This window comes from Xyrauchen texanus, chromosome 29, assembly GCF_025860055.1.
Source record: "Xyrauchen texanus isolate HMW12.3.18 chromosome 29, RBS_HiC_50CHRs, whole genome shotgun sequence".
Taxonomy (NCBI): Eukaryota; Metazoa; Chordata; class Actinopteri; order Cypriniformes; family Catostomidae; genus Xyrauchen; species Xyrauchen texanus.
Genome location: NC_068304.1, coordinates 8362898 through 8384867, shown reverse-complemented (window position 1 = coordinate 8384867; position 21970 = coordinate 8362898). Strand labels below are relative to the sequence as shown.

The 21970-nt window shown below is 37.9% G+C and overlaps 1 protein-coding gene across 2 annotated transcripts in view; it reads right to left on the bottom strand.

Annotated features, from left to right (window-relative positions):
- Nucleotides 1-20158, bottom strand: part of trip12 (thyroid hormone receptor interactor 12) — a 75126-nt gene extending 54968 nt beyond the window's left edge. Inside the window, exons 1-4 of one of the 2 annotated variants that reach the window (XM_052096636.1) lie at nt 19882-20158; nt 8199-8345; nt 5899-6024; nt 3535-4421 (exon numbers count right to left, since the gene is read on the bottom strand). In XM_052096636.1, coding sequence (XP_051952596.1) covers nt 3535-4421; nt 5899-6024; nt 8199-8296 — 1111 coding nt within the window. In that variant the 5' untranslated portion in view covers nt 8297-8345; nt 19882-20158. The remainder of the gene's footprint in view (nt 1-3534; nt 4422-5898; nt 6025-8198; nt 8346-19881) is intronic. The other variant, XM_052096637.1, reaches the window with a different exon arrangement.
- Nucleotides 20159-21970: the final 1812 nt, after the last annotated feature.

Sequence of the window (21970 nt, the reverse complement as noted above, 5' to 3'; positions counted from 1 at the left end):
GATAAAATGATTCCTCATGCACATCCCTAGCTTAGATATCCAACCAAAATCTCTCAGGAGCCTAAACACCCAACCAACACATCCAGAAACCTAAACATTCAACCAATACAACTCATTAGCCTAAATATTGAAAAACAATACCACTAATGAGCCCAAACACCCAATTAATACCACTCATGATCCCAAGTATTCAACCAATCCCACTCATGATCCTAAACCTTGACACGGTGTGGCATTTCCCGTCCGGCGTGTCTAAAGTATTCAACCTGTTCTACTCATGAACCTAAACATTCAACTAATACCACACAGGAAACAGATAACTGAAATAATACCACTAGCAAGCCTAGACATCTAACCAAAACCACTCATGAGCCTAAACACCCAAACAATATCACTCATAAACCTTAACACCCAACCAATACCACTCATGTGCCTAAAAACACATCCAATTTCACTGAGCCTAGTAATCACTTAAAAAGTACCATTAGTGAGCCCACACAAACCAAAACCACTCATGAGTCTAAACACCCAACCAATACCACTCATGAACCATACATTTCAACCAATTCCCAAATGAGCCTGAACACCCAACCAATATCACTGAGACTAGATATCTAACCAAACCCCCCATGAGCCTAGATTTTCCAGCTTAACACTTAACCAAGATCACTCATGAACCTGTACACTGAACAAATGACACCCATGAGCCTAAATGCTGAACCAATACCACTAATGAGGCTAAACACCCAACCAACACAACTCATGATCCTAAACACTACCACTCAAGAGCCTAGATATCATTGCATGCCAATGTTCTGGTCCACCTCTGGGCATTCTGATATTCCAAAACTCCACTAGGCTCATCTACACAGCAAAGTAACTACACCAAAAGCCCTTCCTACCTCTGTATACATCCAGCTAGGACTCTTGTCCATACAATACTGTACGGCAGCTGCAGACTGGTATTTTTAGCCCAGAATGAAAGAACTGAAAGGGACTGAAATCTGAGACAGTTCCCCCTGCTATGACAAGAGCACAAACCCCACCCACTATTACTGGGCCTAGAAACAGATGCAAGGCAGGTGAGAATCTGATCACCATGCCATTACAGACAACACTGATTTGTGAAGTCCTTAAACTGGAATAAACTCTGCTCTGGATGGTAACCTTCTGTCCAAGGGTCCGAAATTATTATTATAGTAAAAATACCTGTCAAATATCATACAATTGAATTTAAATTTTGTTAATGTCCCGGTCAGTAAGTGTAAAGGGGTTTGTAAAATCTTGGATAATTAATGGCAAGGATTTCACTGTATGTTAGTGTTTAAAAGGAATAGTGCACCCAAAAATGATAATTCTCTTATCATTTACCATCTCATACTCGTACGACTTACTTTCTTCTGCAGGACACAAACTTTGATTTTTAAATGGAGTTATGAGATGTGTTTCTTGAAACACATCTCAATAGTTTTTTAAAATTTATTCATTGAATGACACAAAAGTTATTATTTTCTTACTAAGACAGGCACAGACAACAAGTCCTCAATGAATAAAATCCCAGATGCAATTTATTGTTCAAACAAAATCCCAAATAATACAAGGGAAAAAAATAAGATTTGGTGCATAACGTGGGACATGTTAAACAAAAACCCAAAAGACATGGGAGGACTCTTATTTTAAAATTACAGAAAAACTATCGGCCCCGATTAATCCGTAAAACTGATATATCGTTCTACCTCTACTTTTAAACTCCAAAAAGGACATAAAGTTGTAATCCATACAACGGAGTGGTTTAATACACATCTCCTGAAGTGATACAATCGCTTTAAGGTGAGAAAATACCAAAATAGAACTCCTTTTTCACTCTAAATTGACATCTGCAGTCTCCATGGTGATCATGATTTGAAGCTCGATTGCACTTCCTCGCACTTGACGCATGTGCGTCATGTAATGGAGCTTCAAATCAAGATTGTGCCTAGGAGACTACAGATGTCAAGATTTATAAGGTTTCTGGAGCTTTAAAATGTTGGACACCATTGTCGTGCATTGTATGGATATACATCATCATATGCTCATCAAAAAAATATTTTATGTTCCATGGAAGAAAGTAATACGAGTTTGAGATGACATAAGGGTGAGTAGATGAGAGAATTATCAATTTTGGGTGAATAATCCCACACACATATACACTCAAAAAGATCCCCTACACGTGCACAAATCCTCTAAACACGTTTAGTCTCCTACTGGTGAGAACTCAACTCCAGAATCGCATACAACAAATTGCTCATGAAATCAAACAGAAGAATACACACAAACACAAATATCAGTTTTAAAGAATGTTCAAATGCAAATTAAACTCTATTGACAGCATTTTTGGCAAACAACATGAGTTAATTTAAACTTAATTTATTAATTTCATCAAATAAAAATGTAGTTTCGACAAACACACTTGTAATGAATGTCTTGCACTGGAATAAACAATAAAATTCACACTGTTCCCAAAGTATAGCCAAAAGGTGACTAACCTTGTCTGTGAAAAATTATATCTAATCTTTCAACTAATGTCATGACTACATGACACATGCAAGGATACCAGAAAGGGACATGCATATATCCACAAAGTATTATTTACATGAAGCAAACCACCACCCACAAGAATTAAACAAGTTAACACATTACCATTACTTTATCCATGTACAACAGTAACATCATCACTAATAGCATGTTTTTGACAACTTCAGAGCTCAAACCGTACATGTGACTCACAAGTACGGGTCAGTTACACCAATTGTAATTGCTTTGCACTGGCTTCCTGTCAAGTACAGAATATACTATAACATTTTACTGTTGGTTTACAAAGCTCACATAATTTGACCCCTAAATATCTGTCAGACTTGCTTCAGCCATATACACTGTCTAGAACTTTGAGATCTTCAGATTTTGGTTTACTCCCTATGCCTAGATCTAGACTACAAAAACATGGTGATAGAGCATTTGAAGCGAATTTTCGATTTGACCGAAAATATGGAATAGTCTACCTCTACATATTAGATTACCTCCCCCAATTTCAACCTTCAAATCTACTCTCAAGACACTTGACTCTTTAATTATTGTGACCTGTTTTATCTACTTTGTTTTATTTTCCTGCAATAACCATTATACACTGCATAAGCATTGTTGTTTTTAAATATACATTTTAAATAAAATATTGATTGACTGAGTGTTCACACTCTTTCACAATTTAATTTCAATAACTTTTCCAGGCCTGGAAATTACAATTTTATAATCTAGATATTTCCAGGTTTCCCATGACATTGTGAAAATCCTCTGAAAAGTTTTGCCCTATAGACTTACATTTTAAGTGTATTATTATACACTAATTTTGCATTAGTTTTTTTTACAAACCGATGTACGAGTTAAAATCAAGCCACAGATGCTGTCAACAAAGTTGGACTGCATTTGATGAACATTCCTTAAAAAATTTATATACGTAAATGATGGCAAACTCCATCTACACTAGTTTCAGAGACTCACTTGCTAGTTTGGCCTGCAGTCCAGAGGGCCCAGGCTTGGAGGAGGTCTCAGCCTTGGCCGATCCCGGCAGGGACAGTTTAGGCTTTGGCAGGTTGACTTTGGGGTTGAAGCGGGATGTCCAGTCAAACTTGGAAGAGCCGGTAGCCTTGTTCTGCTCTTTTTCCCGGCTGCTTCTGCGGGGGGAAGGAGATGACGCGGAGCGCGAACGCCGTGCTTTGCTCTGTTCCTTGCCCTGCTTTAGCCGGGCACCCTGAGGGGCACAGCTGTTGGTGCCTGTGGCGGATGAGGAGGAAGAGGAGGACGAGGAGGAGGCAGAGGAAGAGGAGTCAGTCACGGTGCTACACCCAGCTTTGGCTGAGGCGGCCGATTTGGACGCCAGCTTGGTGGGTTTGGCTGCCCGGCTGGCCTCGCTGCGGGGTGGCAAGGGGCCTGCCGCACTGCTTGAACTGGGGAGGGAGGAAGAGGACGACAACGAAAAGGCGTCTGTCTTCTTGCGCTTTTGAGAGGGGGTGCTTGTGTCCCCACCGGGGCCAGGGTAGGATGTGTTCTTCTTGCTAACGGCTCTGCTGGACAAAGTGGGAGTTGGCTCAGCCGCTAACCGTCTCTTTTTGGACTTGGTGCTAACAGACGCTGGAGACTTCCTGGGCTCTGTATGTTCAGGAGAAGCTGTGGGGTCCGACAGACCACTGGCTGTACTCTCAGAGGGGTGGCTGCTCGAGGCTTTGGGCCGTTTGGCCAGGCTGGGTGAATAGTGCTCTGAAGCAGAGCTGCGTTTGAGAGCGCGGGTGCTGCTGCCTTCCCGTCTCCCCGGCTGGCCTGAAGACCCTGCTGCTACCAAGTCTGGATCTGAAATCGAGTTTGAACCCACGGATAGAGAGAGACTGTTTCTGTAAAATCAAAAGGAAGAGAGACGGGGCAAGACTTGAAAACCCAAAACAGAGCAGAGGACGCACACGCACACATCCACACCAGAGGTTGCGCTACAAGTAATCTTTATCCGTCACTCTGATGGACTAAGTTTCAACATGTTCATTAAGGTCTATTTGTATATTATATATACAGAATGTATGCCATTCTGATTTAAAAAAATTTGATATGCAGGGCTCAATGGTAAGGATTTTTTCAGATTATAGGGTGATTTCATACTAGCACTTTTGGTGCACACCTGTGTTAGAATGACGCCCAATTTGGTTCATTTGTGGTTTTCCGAACTCAGAAGCGCACCTAATAACTGCACCTAATAAGAGTCTGCTTGAAAAGGTGGTCTGGGGTGCTGTTTGCTACTAATATGAATGCAATCATACCAAATCACAGAAGCGAACCGCTATTTATGATGTATAATTTGCGTCATTGCCGGCTCACGATCAAAATTAGTATGGTTTAATGGATTTCTCATAACTGCATGTGTCCAAATAAATCACCTTCAGAGAGCAGCTCACATTCTTCACATATCTTGAAATGCATCCGCAGGCTCACAGCAGACAAACACTAATGTTAATCATATCATTGCACATTCAGTGCATCCGTGGCAGACAAAAATGCATCGTTTTGAACATGTCAAGTTTTGGTGGAAAATCCAAAGAGATTAATACTTTAATATTAATTATAATAAATATTAATACTTTAGGCAACAACTCAACAAGACATCAGCTTTGCTGTGTTAGTTACATTGGCAAACAGCTGACACTCATGTAGATGACAAAATCGGACCGCAGTTCGAATCCAAAAAATATGATGTGAACACAGACCAGATATATGTCATATATATATATATATATATAAAAATGACAATTCCCTGTGTAATTTTTGTGCTCTTTCTCTTGTTGTCTTCAAGCACTAATGTTAGAAGTGCAACACTGGCCCAATCAGGCAAGTGACAGTTACAGTAACTTGCCCGAATCTCTTTCACACTGGCCCCGGGCCATCGAACATTCCTTATTGTCGAACCCTGGATATGGTCTTAATATAGATCAAATTCAAATTTTCAATCATTAGTCCAAGTTTAAAAGTATAACGACCCACACTTGGCAAAACATTCCTAAACATAAATGCTACAAAAAAATAAAAAATATCAAAAACTAAAATCTTGGAGGAGTGTGAAGAGCTACTTTTATACATTACGGTGTTACTGATTTTGAAAGAAACAAACTGTTACACCATTACTTTGCAAAGAAATTACATCATGCAGAGAAAGAGTCGCATACATACCATGTAAAAAACACACTAGGTTTAAATTGTTACATTTCTTTGTTTTCTATCTGTCGAAATGACCGAAAAATTCCAGTTAACGCAACCTCTGATCTACACATTGTTAATTTGCGCACTTCCACAAAAGACCCACACGCAATAGAGAAAAAGGGATACCTTCGAGAGGAGTGGCCGCGGGCGGAGCCGGCAGCAGAGCTGGGCGGGGCTTTGGAAACCTTAGAATTAGATCTTCTACTTTCAGGTGGGGAATTTGCTTTTTGGTTTACTTGCTCTTGCTGCAACCTAGAGAGGTTGGGAATTAAACAGCAGAGAGCAGTGTGGGATGGGGAAGAGGAAATTCAATTTTACTGGCTGACTACACCTGAAGCTCCTACTCTTAACACTTCCTATTCACCCATCTTGAAGACAAGCAGCTATCACGGACCACATTTACAACCACATTTTGGGTTTAAGGTTGGGTTTAATTCTGGTAAACGCTCACAAAAAAAGAAAATTCTGTTGTCATTTTTTCACCCTCATATCATTTCAAACTAGGGATATGCATGGTAACCATTTGTAATATTAATAATTGTGGATAACAGCAAGTATTCCAGAACGGTTATTTGTTTAGTCCTTTTTTTGTTAAGGGAATACTAAAGTGCACAAAGGACTGTAAGCCTAAATAGCGAAACAGATATTTTCAAATGATAAAATTACACATTAAAGAAACAAAAATAATCAAAATGTCACTGACATAGTATTCTTAAAGGGGTCATGACATGAGAAACCAAATTTGCCTTGATCTTTTGGTATATAAGAGGTCTTTGTATCATTAAAACGTCCTGCAAGTTTAATATTTTAAGACGTCCTCCCCATTCTAAACGAATCATTTATTTAATCAAGCTCAAAATACAGCTCGTTCTGGATTCATGGTTAGAAGTGACGTGTCGGTTAGAAGTGACGTAACAGCGTTTGCATATGACCGCCTCCAGCACAAGATAACTACGCTTTAAGCGCCAAGACAACTCACGCTCATTTCAGTATCGCCGTCGCCTCACAAGTGTTCAGTCGATGGACAGCGAGCTCTGACAGAGACTACTTGTGCACAGGAAAATTACAATGCCACACAGATGTGCTGTTCCTGGCTGTGGTCAAACAAAACCTCTGAATAAGCTGCCGAAAGATCCAGACGTCAGGGAAAAATGGATGCAGTTTATTTTTTGCGGACGTTCCAGTCACGGAAGTGTTAACTTAAGCGTTTGTTCTGTACATTTTAAGGATGACTGTTTTGAGAACAAATCTCAATACGATGCTGGCTTTGCCAGAAAACTGTTGCTCAAAGATAAGTCCGTGCCGACTATTCTGGGAACAACGACGACGCAAACTGTAAGTAATCTATTTTAAACTTTAAACTACTTTTTAAAGTGCAATTTCATTCATTATGAATAATCACAGTGTTTTTACTTAGTTTACTTGCATATTGTTCTGGCTGGGGCGTCAATAATTGATACATAGGCACTGACGTTAGCCAATCATAACAGTGGGCGTTAACACTGAAGTCTTAAATGGAAAACGCCCCCAAAACAGACTGTTTGAATCAGAGGATGAGAAACAGGGTGGGAAAAGGTCATAAATCACTAGATTTTAAAAGTTTTTCTTAAAAAAAAATATATTAATACTATAATTGCACCTAAGGGAACATAATAATACAATAAAAAAACCATGTCATGACCCCTTTAACCAATGAAATTCTTCAGAACGTAAATTTTTTGCAAAACATGTGCAACAAAAAGCTAGACGCATCGCAACAAATGAAACAGAACACAGGTGTCTCTCACTGGTCAAAAATGTAAGTTCTTTTTAACTTAACACGGTGTCCAAAAAATGCAGTGATGTTGCACAGTGGTCAAAGGTGTCTGTCCAGTGTGTTTACATAAAAGCAATTCAAAGACAGCACGGTCAGTGCTATAACACGGGTGAACATCCCCTAACTCACCCTATACTAGAAAACTGACCCGAACCTAGCCCAGAAACTGATGGTTTGTCGGGACCAGTGGACTAAGGTCGATTGAAGGTCTCTATTATTTGCACATGTAGAATATTTGAATAGTGATTTTGGTGTTCTAATACAGGCGCCTCAAACGGTTAACCAAATGTCAACTATCCATGCACTTCCCTATTCCAAACTTGTATGGTTTGCATACAAAAGGAGAGGTTAATCAAAATGTTAAGGACTGACAGCCTCAGTCACCATTCACATTCCATGTGAATTCAAAAGATGCAGTGAAAATGAATGATGACTGAGAATATAATTCCCAACCATTTTGATTGGCCTTTCATTTTTGTTCCACCGAAGTAGTAATAGGCAAGGCATAGCGGTCTGAAACAAAATTAAGATGAGTAAATAATGACATGACACAAAATCCCAAAGTCTGAAGCTGCAACCAACACACTTCCATGTGATTGTGTACACTTACCTTCTTGTAAGCGTGTGGTCTAGTGGCTGGGCCGCGGCTGTGTTCCTCTGTGAACGGCGCAGTGACCCCCCTGGATTGGAATTAGGCCGGTTGGACATTGGCACCTCTCTCCTGAAGGGACATACCCTTTCTAGACACTACCATTCACTGGTGACAAAAAACAAAACAAAGACTTGTTAACACTAAACAAGGTTAGTTGGGTTGCGGAGTTCAGCCTTCACTGCATGCATGCATGTGAACTCTAAGGTTTGGTAGCGGTGACAACTTTTGACGTTTTGGCCCCTTTATTTTTTTGACACATTGTCAAGAGTTTCGTTTTAATTGGCCAATATTTTGGACTTTTGAGAAAATCAGCATCTGCTCATACTGGTACATGGGCATACTTGTAAACAGAAGTGGTCATTTTGCCAAGTGTCAGTTCCAAAATGTACCTACAGCCATGTGAATGTACATAACACGTTCTGTTTTCAAATATTTGTTGAAGAATAAAATTTAATAAAAGCAGAATTTATTTTATTGACATTCATTGTACCAAAATTATTTATGGGTGTTTCTGGCAATTTCATGTCCCAGGGGTTGACTTTTATTAAAAGAAACACATTTCAACTTTTTTCTTTTTGTTATATGAAGGTCGCATAAAACTGACTTGGATATATTTTTACCTGACCTCCAGCATTTAATATAGATACTTTTCAAAGGACTTTAATGTATAGATTGTACTGTTAGTATTGTCTCAGTCTTTAAATATGAAAATCTATATATTTTTTTTTAAATAATACATATTCAATTATGATTATCTAAACAAAGAGTGAAAAAAATATACATATACACACACACACAAAGATCAGCCACAACATTAAAACGACCTGCCTAATATTATGTAGGTCCCCCTCGTGATGCCAAAACAGCACCAACCCGTATCTCAGAATAGCATTCTGACATGATATTCTTCTCATCACAATTGTACAGAGCGGTCATCTGAGTTACCGCAGTCTTTGTCAGTTCTAACCAGTCTGGCCATTCTCTGTTGACCTCTCTCATCAACAATACATTTCCATCCACAGAACTGCCACTCACTGGATGTTTTTTGTTTTTGGCACCATTCTGATGGTTGATGTGAACATTAACTGAAGATCCTGACCTGTATCTGCCTGATTTTATACATCACACTGCTGCCACATGATTGGCTGATTAGATAATCTCATGGATGATTGTTGGTTCCAGATTGTTGGTGTACAAATCCCACATTTGTTGCATCAATTCAACCAAACCAAAAATTGCCAACATTTTTGTTATTGTTTTACTTTAAGTTTTCTTGTGGACAAAATGGACCAAGTGGACAAAGGTGTCTGTTAAAAGCATGTTTAAGATATGGTAGTCGACCGCAAATAAACACTTATTAACGCACACTATTGACGAAAATATGATGATAAAAAATTATATGGCAAGATATTAACAGTTCAAGATAGAAATAGAAGAAGAAACATAGAGAAACATCTGTTTATAGGAGACACTCGATATAGATTCTTATAATCTTTTCATCAAGTATGCTGGGGATTTTTCACGCTTGAGCTGTGCGAGTTAAACGTGCTGAACAGCAGCAAAAGAATATTTTTTTAATAGTATAATCACTATATCCACAACATACATGCAATTCAACAACTTACATCTGCAGAGTAATCCGAATGAGCAGGTGAACTTGAAGTGACACGCATATGTGTAACTTGCATTGAGAATACACTGTTTCCATTAAAACACGCAACATCCAATGCAATATCATAAACTAGTCTCTAAAGCATTAAGAATTCAGAATACAGTAGGTTAACTTATAAAAAGTAACATACTGTTTATTCATTATTATTTCAGGAGCTCAGGTTTTTCAAAACAAGAACAGTTGTAATGTATCTATATGTTAGGTACTCGGGACGGTTCATTTCTGGGTCCTTTTGTGGTCCGATTGATTTGTGTGATTTGAATGTGAAGAGGTACCAGTCCGCTTTGCACTTAAGTAGGCCTACCTCGTGGCTTGCCATACAAAGCTGCCTTACGTACTTCATATTCCAGTCACAATTTACTGTCCACATATGTGAATTTTAAACTACTATAGATATACCATGACATGTTTTTGTCACATATTCTGTTCTTGTTTTATTATTTAAACAGTCCGGCTGCATTCAGAGCAGAGCAGCGTGTTAAGATGAACAGCTTTAAAGTGCTCTATGGAGGTTCACGCCAAACTCCCACGAAAATACAAGTGAGGATTTTATAGATTTATTTGCGCAATGGCAGATGTTCTTGTCTCATACACACAATGTAAATGACACGCAGGAGGAGATGCTTGCTCGCTCCATTACATGAGACGAAGACAAATATTTTAAAATGCACATAGAATTACAAATGTTTTCCTTCATGGGAAATAAGGGCTTGTAGGTTTTATCGGAGAAGCTTAACATAACATGAGAGTGTGAAGAATTTAGGACAGAAATACAGTATACATTATTACTATTGCATAATGTAATATAACTGCTGCTGTTTTCTGGGTTTCATAAATAACAAAATATAACGTATGTAATTCTATCCCTGTGCAATCATTTTTATGAACAATTCAATATTCTTTAAAGCCTTAAAAGTAATCCTATAGCCTCATTTTATTATATGATTTCAAGTTAAATATCAATAAATTACTAAAGGTGTAGGATAGGGATGAAACGGTTACAGGTTTCACGGTAAACCACAATAAAATTCCTAGACGGTTAGTATTACCATGTCACATTAAATTATTATTAAAACTGTGCGTGATTATAGTGATTTGTAAAACTTGCAGTAAATGCTGTCCACACACACCCAGCATGAGTTTGACGCATGAGCACAGCATGCAACATTGTTTATTTACCGAGAAAACATGGCGAGCGCTCGGGAAAATTTCCAACCTTCCGAGAAGACCAAATGAGAAGTATGGTCATATTTTGGATTTTATAAGAATGCTGAAGGAAAATTAGTAGAAAATGTTAACTCTTTCTGCAGAGCTTGCCAGAGGAAAGTCGCTGGGAAACGGGGCAACGTGTCCAATCTGGCGAGTCATGTTTGTGACAATCATCCATCACTTTATAGTGCATGCAAGTAAACAAACTTTGGGGAGTTGGGGAAAAGTCTGAGGAAAAGTACATAGTTGGACACAATATTTAATTGGGTTGAAATAATTTCAACTCACTTGTAAAAAAACGCAAACTTCCGCAAAGAAAAAGTTCCTAACAAGTGCATCACTTTGAGCAAAGCCAAACGAACAAGAAAACAAGACAGTAACAAATAAAAAATAAGAGCAATATTTAAGTGAAATACATTCATAAAACTAATAACAGCTTTTCAAATAATTACGGGGACATGAAATAGTGATTTGAGGTGAATGTTTTAAAAGTTTACCTGTTCTTTATTTTATAATCCGTTGCAGTCTACAAAACAATCATCCAATACAAATACTGAAGTCCTCAGATTTCATTTTCAACACAATCGATAACTATAACAGAGATGCACAATGGCACCAGTTGTGTTTGTATGAAAGGAGAGAGAGCGTGAGACATGAAAGAAGCCAGAATTTCAGGATGAGTGACCAGAATCAAGAATTTCAGAGCTATGTAATGTTGTGTAGTTTAGTCAAACAACCTACAGATTTTGATCATTTAAAATGTGGAAGTTAATAATAATAATGTAACCACAATAATAAAATTGCATTTGCTATTCCCTTAGTTTCTAATTTTATTTGTTGATTTTCATATGAAACCAGTTTAAATGATTTCAGTGTTTTTATCAGTACGGTTTGAAAATTGCCATCACATTTCAACAATACAGTGTTAATACTGATAACCATAATAGTTTTGGTCACGATAATCATGATATGACATTTTCCATTACATCTCTAGTGTAGGTCTATATGTAATAAGCATATGAACCTTAAGAAGTATGACAATTTGTATAAAAATTGCTTATAATAAAATCGCAATAATGAAAAATTATTGTCAGCCAGATTTCATATCGTGACAGCCGTAGCTGCAAGGGGATCTGAGTTTTTAAGGAGTTGTGGTGTGAACAAGGCATCTGAGACCACAATAATGTGAAGAGGGCCAAAAAAGAAACTGGTTCCTCTTTTAGTCCACTTACATTGTTAACACCAAAAGCACTGAGGTCATTTGCGACTGGTTCCCTTTCTAGTTCACTTTAACCCAACTGGGTTTGATTCACTTAAAACGTTCTATATGTGAAACCACCCTTATAGGTTTGATACAGGTTTAAATTAAGAAATGTTTGGCAGATAGTCAATTAAAAGATAATATTTCCATTGACTAAAATTATATGCCATTTTAAAACAGACTAAAATTAATGAATATGACATGATGAAATATTGACTAATTTTAAAAGGACAGTTTCATCAAAAGACAAACAAAAAACTGTAAAAATTAACAATGATAATAACCCAAATTTGTTGCATTGCCAACTGTCGCCGGAAATCCACAATTCTTTAAGACAATGAATGACATCCAGTGTCTTTGATAGTTTGTATGGTTTATTGAACTTAAGTTTTTTTTTCTCTGGCGCATAACCTACATTTTGCAGTTATATCTCTCAAATGTAGGATTTGTTGAATTGTAGAGTAATTGCATTTAGCAAAAAGGCTCAACTTACTGCAACGGAGTTGCCATTAAACTTAATTATGACAAAAAAAATTCTATTTGACAAAATGTGTTTGGACAATATAATTAGGTTTAAAATGAAATATTACATTGAAATCTGCACATATCTCAAGTAATTCTATTTTTTTTTTTTTTATGAGAACAATAAATTTATGGAATACATTTATCTCTTGTTCAGGTTCCTCAAACAATCTGAAAACACATACAATGTGTACAATCATAGGCCCAGGTTTCACATATCTTATGAGAGGTTCAAAAGGAAGCTACTAAAGAACTAAATTTAGGGGGGCTGACTACCACCTCTGGAGTTGCGAGTTTGAATCCAGGGTGTGCTGAGTGACTCCAGCCAGGTCTCCTAAGCAACCAAATTGGCCCAGTTGCTAGGGAGGGTAGAGTCACATGGATCCTCACAGGACAGAAGCCACAACCTCTCAGGTCAATGGCAATGGTTAGGTTTATTCATGGCTTACGTGACAGCAAATGAAAACGGTAAGATACTTATGTGCCAAATACTTTATTCTTGTTTTATGATGTTTATTGTCCTTTTTGGATCTGGACAGCCCTGAGTCACTATTCAATTTCATCACATGGTGAAAAATGTACAAAGGGTTTTTCCCCCATTTTGCACATGTCTGTTTTACAAAAGAAAGCAAGGCATATGATTTGGAGTGACTTTAGTGTGAGTAAATAATGATAGTTTAGATTTTTCAGTTAACTATACCGAAGTTAGAAAGGGGGAACAGCCAAACATCTCCTCCTGTGCTCAACAAAAGTTATACGGGTTTGAGTAAACAACTGAATTTGAAATGAATTTTCATTTTTAGATGAACTCTCTCTATACGTGTTAAATCATTTCCATCTCAACAAACAGCATTTTATATAATTTTACAGGCCTACTTCTACCTGCCTCTTTTCAAACGTGACAACTAATGTTAGCTTTAATTAGCAAAACTCTGTTTCACTGTTTAATTACTGTAAATCTAATATTCAGCAGTCTTCATTAGTGCCTACCATTTCCTTTGCATAAAATGGCTGGCACTACCACAGACTCCACGCTGGGAGAAGAAATGGCTTTATTTACTTCACCTTTCATTAATGATGCTGGATCAACTTTCCAGCCCAAATTCTAACAATCACATGAAGAAACCTAATAACTGTTTGCGAGCCCTGCTGAGAGATGACATATAGTGGCAAGAGCAACCCTGGCACACCAGAGAAACTGTTGACAAAGGGTCAGAGAAAGAATGCTGTTACAACATATGACATTCTTTCTTCAGTGGAACACAAAAGGAGATGTTAAACAGTGTGTCAGCCTCTTTCATTTCATCTTTCCTTATTCTACCTAAAGGCCAATTCACCGTGCCCAAACAAACACTTTAAACATTCTCAAGCTGACTGTTGTATTTAGAATGTGGAGAAACACAACAGGCATTTTCACACTGATCCAACAAACTTGCATCTTTGCATGTCCTTGTTTCCCTTTGAAGATGACTGACAAGGAAGAGGATGCTGATGAAGCCAAACATGTGTGATTTGATATAAAAAATATTTGCATGATGGCTGCTTTAGGATCACCCTGACGTGCTGCCAGTGATGTGCACGTAAAAGTATCAACTTATAAGACCTTGTGAAAACCTGAATAATAGAATATAATGAGTATGGTGAAGTATTAGGTCCATAATGACTGTGTTGACATTTCATCATGCAAGAGACAGTTTTCAGTTTTTAATATACTTCAGGATTTTGCACTGCATGGCGCATTGGTACAGCACCTACCCATTCACAACGCCAGTCAAGCATCTAGCATGCAACTTCAAGTTCAGCTGTGCATTAGTTTAATTGTCTGTGCACATGTAATTGGTAAAAAAATATACTTTTCATTAATCATTTACAAAACCAATATTAAAAAAACAAATAATAACTTTTTTTATCCTACTATCGATTTTATACTCCAGTTAAAAATAGGAAATTGGAAAATTGCCCATGGGACACTGTGCATTTTGATTTTCCATCTAAAAAGTGTATTTGAACATGTGGGTGGCCCTGAAACGCCCATTTCTCCTGATTGGTCAACCTGCAACATTGTCTGTTCTTCCTCAAGGCCGTGAAACAGTAAAATGATCACTGAATGTAGTCACTGATGAAGGTGCTTCGGCTTCGTGCCTGCATGCGATTTAGCATTGGGACAATCATTGGCAAGGGAAGCAAGTGATAATAGCGAGAGAGATGAATACCTATGCTCCACATAAATATTTGAATATGAGCAATTTAACAACAGTGAACTGTTATTCTGTCTCACGGCCTTGAGGAAGAACAGACGATGTTGCAGTTGACCAATCAGTACAAAACAAGATTTTCAGGGCCACAAAGAGGTGCAAAATTTTCACCTCTTTTAGTTTCTTTAGATCGAAAAAAATTATCAAAACGCACAGTCCCTTGACTATTTTTTTAATTTCCTATTTTTTACTGGAGTATAAAATTTAAAGTACAAAAAAAAAAAAAAAAAAAAAAATCATTTTTTTTTAATGATTAATGAAATATGTAATTTTTCTGATTTTGAATTCTTAACTGATTTGTGTCACTTAACACAAAGTTAATATTCTTATTCAGTTGCTGAAAATAATCCAGAGCGCATCATTTTGTCATTAGCTAGCACTCTAGTAGCCGTGTGTTGCTTGACTGACAGATGGGTGGCTTATGTGTGTGCTCCGTGAGCACTCGTGCTAATGTGGATACACGCCTAAACGGCAAAATACATTTCAAAATTCTGCCAAAATGCCCGTTTTGTTAAGATGTTCATATAAACACAGGGAGTTATGTCGAAAATGAACATAAACAGTGGCTTTGTGTGAGATAATAATAGACCTGCTACTGTCTACTGTGTCCTGAGTATTAATCAAACAACCATTAAAATTAAACAAGAAAACCACTCAGTGGCTGGATAAATTTAGTAGTATAAAACTAACTCTCGAATAAAAGTATTAATGCATCATAATCATACACGAAAGACCAGTAGAAGTTTTATGTCGAATTTATTCTGAATGTTTACTTGAAACTATGTAAAACGTATGTTTTTTAAATTTCTATGTTTTTAATTTGTATTTATTTTCTTCTGTTATTTTAATATTGTTTAATACTTAAATTGACAAATTACTTAAGAACTTAAACAATTATCCTATTATTAATTAACTAATTAGTTAGTGCTATTTGTTGTGGTATTAAAACTACTATACAAATCCTCAAATTTCACTACAGGCTACTGAAATTTTGGTATTTTGAAAATGTATATATTGTGCATGGTTAGATCTTGCTTCAGTAACATGATGTAAAAGTAAATCTCATTCCATAAAAGTGTGAGCACCCTTGTTGTAAATGATGGCAATAGAGGCTTTTCTTTATTTGACTACTGTGCGTATCCTGCAAAACATAACTACCATTTGACAATAACCTCCTCCCCTAGCCAGTGGAGTTTACATTTCTGTCACAGAGAATAAAGTTGATTGCATAAGTAAAATACTATTACAGTGTTTCCCTTTGGATTTTTTCAGCAGTGGTGCTGTTGTGCGTGCGTCCACGAGCCTGTAACGCCAGAACCATATTAACACACGGTGGAGAAATAGCATAAAACGACCTTAGAATCATTATAGATGGGTTATTCATTTTCGCCTGATCCTGTGTGTGTATACTGGGGGCTTTTGAAGGGCTCTGGGGGTAAAATTTACCTAAAACATCTGAACATTTACAACAATCTTACCTAAATCTCACAGAAGGTTACAATTCTTACCTCTAGTTTTATTCAGATAGAATGATTTTTAAAGTATATGGACTAATTATAGTCCTCTGTTTCAGTTACTTGTTTCTCAGCAAGACGTGATGCAATCATGTGCTGACTAACATTTGTTTTTGCTCTTGGCAGATACATTTAACAAAGGCTATAAAAGGTAGTTAAAGGGCAGTTCACCCAAAAATTAAATTTCTGTCATTACTCACCCTGAAGCCTGTACGAATTTCTCTCTTCTGTGGAACACAAAAGGAGATGTTAGGCAGAATGTTGGTTACGATCACCATTCACTGTCACTTGAATTACACAACCTTTCTTATCAAAGGTTCTGTAATATGATATGAGGGAGCGATATGAAAACACGGTGATATGAAAGGGGGGAAAACAAGATTGCTCTGACGTCGCGCGCTTGCAATGTTGACAGCTTTGCTTTGTTGTTTAGAAACAGGAGCGATAGTTATCTCTTGTTTCACTTACATAGACACGGATAAACGGCATTCGTACGTTGAATCTTAAGTTCAGTAAATATGCGACAAACTTACTTGTGACACTCTCTGTGCACTTACACGAAACTCAACAAGCATTCAGTGAGGTGCACGAGAGACGGATGCGGAAGAGATTATTTACTCGCACAGATTCTGCAATTACAGCTTGATACAAACAAGATTATTGATTTGTTCATCTGTATGAATTGTTTACCATTTCACAGCTACATGTTCAAGTAAATAAAAGTGTGCTGTAATTCGCCGCATTCTGAACGTGTAACACGTGGGAATTATTACATTTGTACGCAATACATGTAATCCCGCATTGATATTGAGACCCAGCGGGTATCCTGCTTCTCCGTTGCAGGTCACGCTCAGGTTAAGTGATTATGTGCGTGTATTTGTGTGTGTGGTGGGCTCCCTTTCATTTCAGTCTAAAAAGCGCACAGCTGACTGGGCCTAGCAAGTGTTATGTTGCGTAAATATATTAATGAACCATGTGAAATCTCATCAGTGGTGCTCATAATTTAGTAGCGGTGGTGTGGCGATGCTGAATGCATATAGGGGAAACACTTCTATTAGGTTGGTCATCTGTCATAATCTTGTGCATGTAACTATTACTTAAATATCCTTTCTTCTCTCCAGACAAGTAACTTTATTACCCGGACAAGTGCATGACCAATTTACCTGTCCCAAGGACAAACACATCACAATGCAAAACGTAAAACATTGTAATGCAATCCAAACAAAGTGATTAATCAATAAGCACTTTAGTTTGTCAGTGTTCAGCTCCTCAAAATACAGTTTCTGGATCATTTGACAAGGTTAAATTCAACAGGGTTTTCTTTTTCTATAATATTGATTATGCATTGGCAATACTGTATCTATCTATCTATCTATCTATCTATCTATCTATCTATATACACACAGCTAGTTCCAGTCCTCGAATCTGATTGGACGAGAGACATTCCATGAGTACTGATGTTTCAGAACATCAGTACTTGGACGCTTCACTGTTTGCACTCCGATTGCATTCGTGCCTTTCTAAACTACACTGTAAAAAGCCATTACATATATTTTTGTGACAGGTTCCGGCAAAAGATAATTTTTGTGTGTATGAGTCAGCTGAGGTGACGTGCATCACCAGTCAGTCAGTAATTTCATTCATCGGCACTCCGTGATTTCTCGGATTACTGATAATTAGTTATGTTGAATATTGGAGTTTAGCTATATGCTTTAACAAGTTCACAACAAACATATGAGTAATAGTGATCTACCGATGCAGATGCACTCATGCATTTTTATTTTCTAGGAGATGGCAGGGACGCACGCGTGAAGTCAACAGACAGATTATGTCAGCGTTTGTTGGAAAATCATACCAGGCTGCTCAATCATTCCAAGACCCCACAAACAGCAATTGATTATGTTCAGTTGGTGAAATCAGAAGCCAACAACTGCCATCAGGGTGTTCATACACATCAAACCAAACCCGACAACTGTTGGATATTGGTGTTTGTTGGGGCAGTGTGAATTGGCCTTAACATACCTGTATCTTTCCATGTTCCATGGAAGCCATAAAGCCAAATGGGTTTGAAACAACATGAGGCTGAGTAAATGACAGGTTTTGTTTCCATCTCAGAGTGGACTATCCCTCACACAACCATCCTCTGGATTTCAAGACATCAAACTCAAGATTATGCAGTAATGTCTATGTGCTGTGACTCAGGGGTTAAACAGAAAACTGTCCCACCACCTTCACAAGCACATCTGCCTCACATTGGACCCTTCTCAACAGCATGACGATGACAAGCGCTATTCGAACTTACCAGCCATGTGCAAATGCCCCAACCAGCAGCCTAGGGTGACAAGAGGGCAATAATGGGAAAAGGAAGGAGGGGGTAAAGGGTAAAAACAGGTTTATTTTAGTCTTTAGTTTATGTTACTCCATTAAATGGTCAAAAGTAACTGCACAAATAAGAGAGGCTTTCTAATACAACTACAGGCTAAGGAGGCAGCCATTTTGTTTAGTAATATATTCAAAACCGTTGCCAAATATCATTCTTTGTTATGCAAGACATTTTAGGAAGCCCATGAAGACTAAGTATGATCTCAATGGAAGAGAAAACAAGACATATTGAATAGGCTTAAGCCTATTATAATGCAGTATAACCCCTGGATGACTTCATATCACACCAAAGGGGGCTCAAACCACATTTAGCTACATTTAAAGATATTATAGTAAATTTAATAATTCAATCTTAATAGACTACCAACTGTACCACTGCAACCCAATTAATTCAAGTTACACCGTATGTTTCACTACTCACACCATGTACAAACCACAGATAATGACTTTCGTTAACTTTCGTGAGCAAATTAAATTAGCTTTTTTCAGATTTTCTATTCATGACTAAGTCGTTATACAATCACAGACATCTAGTGTTACGCATCATTTCTAGAACACTAAAAAGCGGCCGAAAACACATACAATACACACACATGTAGACGAGGTCTGTTCAAAACGCGACTGTGACGTTCAAACGTGCCGTCTACTAGATATGCGGCTCGCTTGGTTTAGAATCACGGTCATTAAAAGTTAAACAAATATGGGTTAAAATGGAAAAGATTTGGAACAGATTTGTAGAGTATTCAGTTCAAACGTGCTGACAGGCCTTCTTCTTAAAAACCTCATCACAACTAAAGCTACCTCAGTAAGCAAGCTAGTGGTATACCTTAAATCTGCAGTTCAAACCCCAGTCACAGAAACGCAAAAGAAGCGAACTCGTTATCATCTTTCATCGAACAGCCCCCAAAACATGTCAAAACACCCTGTGCACACCATTCACGCTTCAACTTCGATGACAGAATGAATTGATCGCTCGATGATTAGAAGTTTAATCCCTTCAAATTGAGACAATCGCATCCAAACCCTTATCGATAAATCCAATCAGAAGTAATTGAATGAAGGTTTCCGACTGTGTTTCGTCCTGACGTTTGTATTCAGACTGTTGACATGAAAATACGACATGATTGTGAAGGCCGATCTCGAGCACAGGCCTGAGCGGATCCTTTTGTTTATTTTGCCCAGTCCGTGAAGCAACTCCCGTTCAACTGTGATCGGAGTACATTATGTACAGGAGCAAACCATCTGATAGAAGACTAAACGAAAGCACGTGTGGTTACATTTCCACGTGAATGACCAAAATACTGAGAGAAAGTTTGATTTTGTCAGTACGAGGCCCTGTGCACCGGTCTCGCGTTTTTAGGCCCTCTACAGGGGCTCTTGTTATGGCAAAACATCCGTGGCAGTTCTCTAAAAACACGTGTACGTGCGAAATTATGTTGCCACTCGTGTTTTAAGGCACTATAGATGACTAAACTTGACTGAGGGTGGATTAAAGTGAAAATTATCATTAAACCCTTCACTGAGTCAAACGGATCATGGTTTGCTAATGCTAGCTACCATGCTAGCCAAGCTAAGTTACATAAATCACTAAAGTGAGTATCGATCCAACTAACCATACATCAAATGCATATTTAAGGCTGACTTGTAGTTGAAATGGGTTTCAAAAGCTTAAATAAGAAACCACAGTAGTTTAGTTTTACGTGATTGGTCTTTCGTGCTAGTATTGTTAGCACCCATGCGAATCTGTTAAAGTGACGAAGCGTGACAAGCGATTGACAACAAATAACCAGACTTAATATACAACAACAGTATAGTCGGAACAAGCACGAACTGAGAGCTAGAAAGAGAAAGATTGTACCGTTGTTGTCAGTATTCGGCCTCCATGTGGTAAAGCTAAAGAGCGAAGCCGGTCTCCTGTCGACGTGTATGCGGGCAAGATCAGGTCAAAGTGAGCGAAGACGTAAACAAACGACAAACTGCACTTATCAATATTTCACCGAAACACGGCTAGAAGTCCCAGGCGAAACGAGCACTTGTGATGCATGCAAACTTCCTTCATTTTAACTACCTAGATGTTTAGTGACATTATTAACACACAAATTAAACAATACAGGTATAACATTTGGTTAATTTCTCATTGCCTGCCAGTATCGTGGGCTAATATATTACTATTAAAAAAAAGATCCGAATTGGCTAATCAAAAGATTATCTTTTGAAAAAAATAAGACAAAAAGGGCAGAAAAACCAACCGTTATTCTATAAACTCCCCATATATGACTGGTTCCTAGTAGCTTATGATTATAATGTGCATTAGTGCACAATATTGATGCATGAAAACGTTTCAAAAGAATATATATATAAGAATATAAGAATATATATATATTTGAAATGTCCCATACTTACAAATAAATCAGAGAGTACAAAAAAAAAAAAAACGAATTATACAGTACATGTATAATCTAAACTACCTTGGCTGGTCTCACAACTTTCTATTGCTTTAAACGGCATACGAACAGGTCACAATTGCTTCCGCTGTCTCGTCAGTGTTATTATAACGGATTCAAGTAGTTTTATTGATGACCAAAGCCCGGAGAGGCCTTCTTGAAATGAACACACAAAAAGAAACAAGCAGGAAAAGGGCTTGAGAGATGACAAATGGAAACCATTTTTGTCTTTCGTGTGGCTTTTCTCAACTCATATTACACGGTAGCTGCTTCACACGAAGGGCTCCGGTGCGCATAAGATGTAAGGCGTCACTGTACCTTCGCGTGTATGTTTATTGGTGTTGTTGTAATTACCTATTTGTTCCAGTGTTGTAGTAGCGGATACACACAGTGCAGTAGCAGCTTTTACCTTCATCAGCTGAGCGACCTGCGAACTGCCGCATCACATCCGCTCCCACAGCGCCCTCTGCC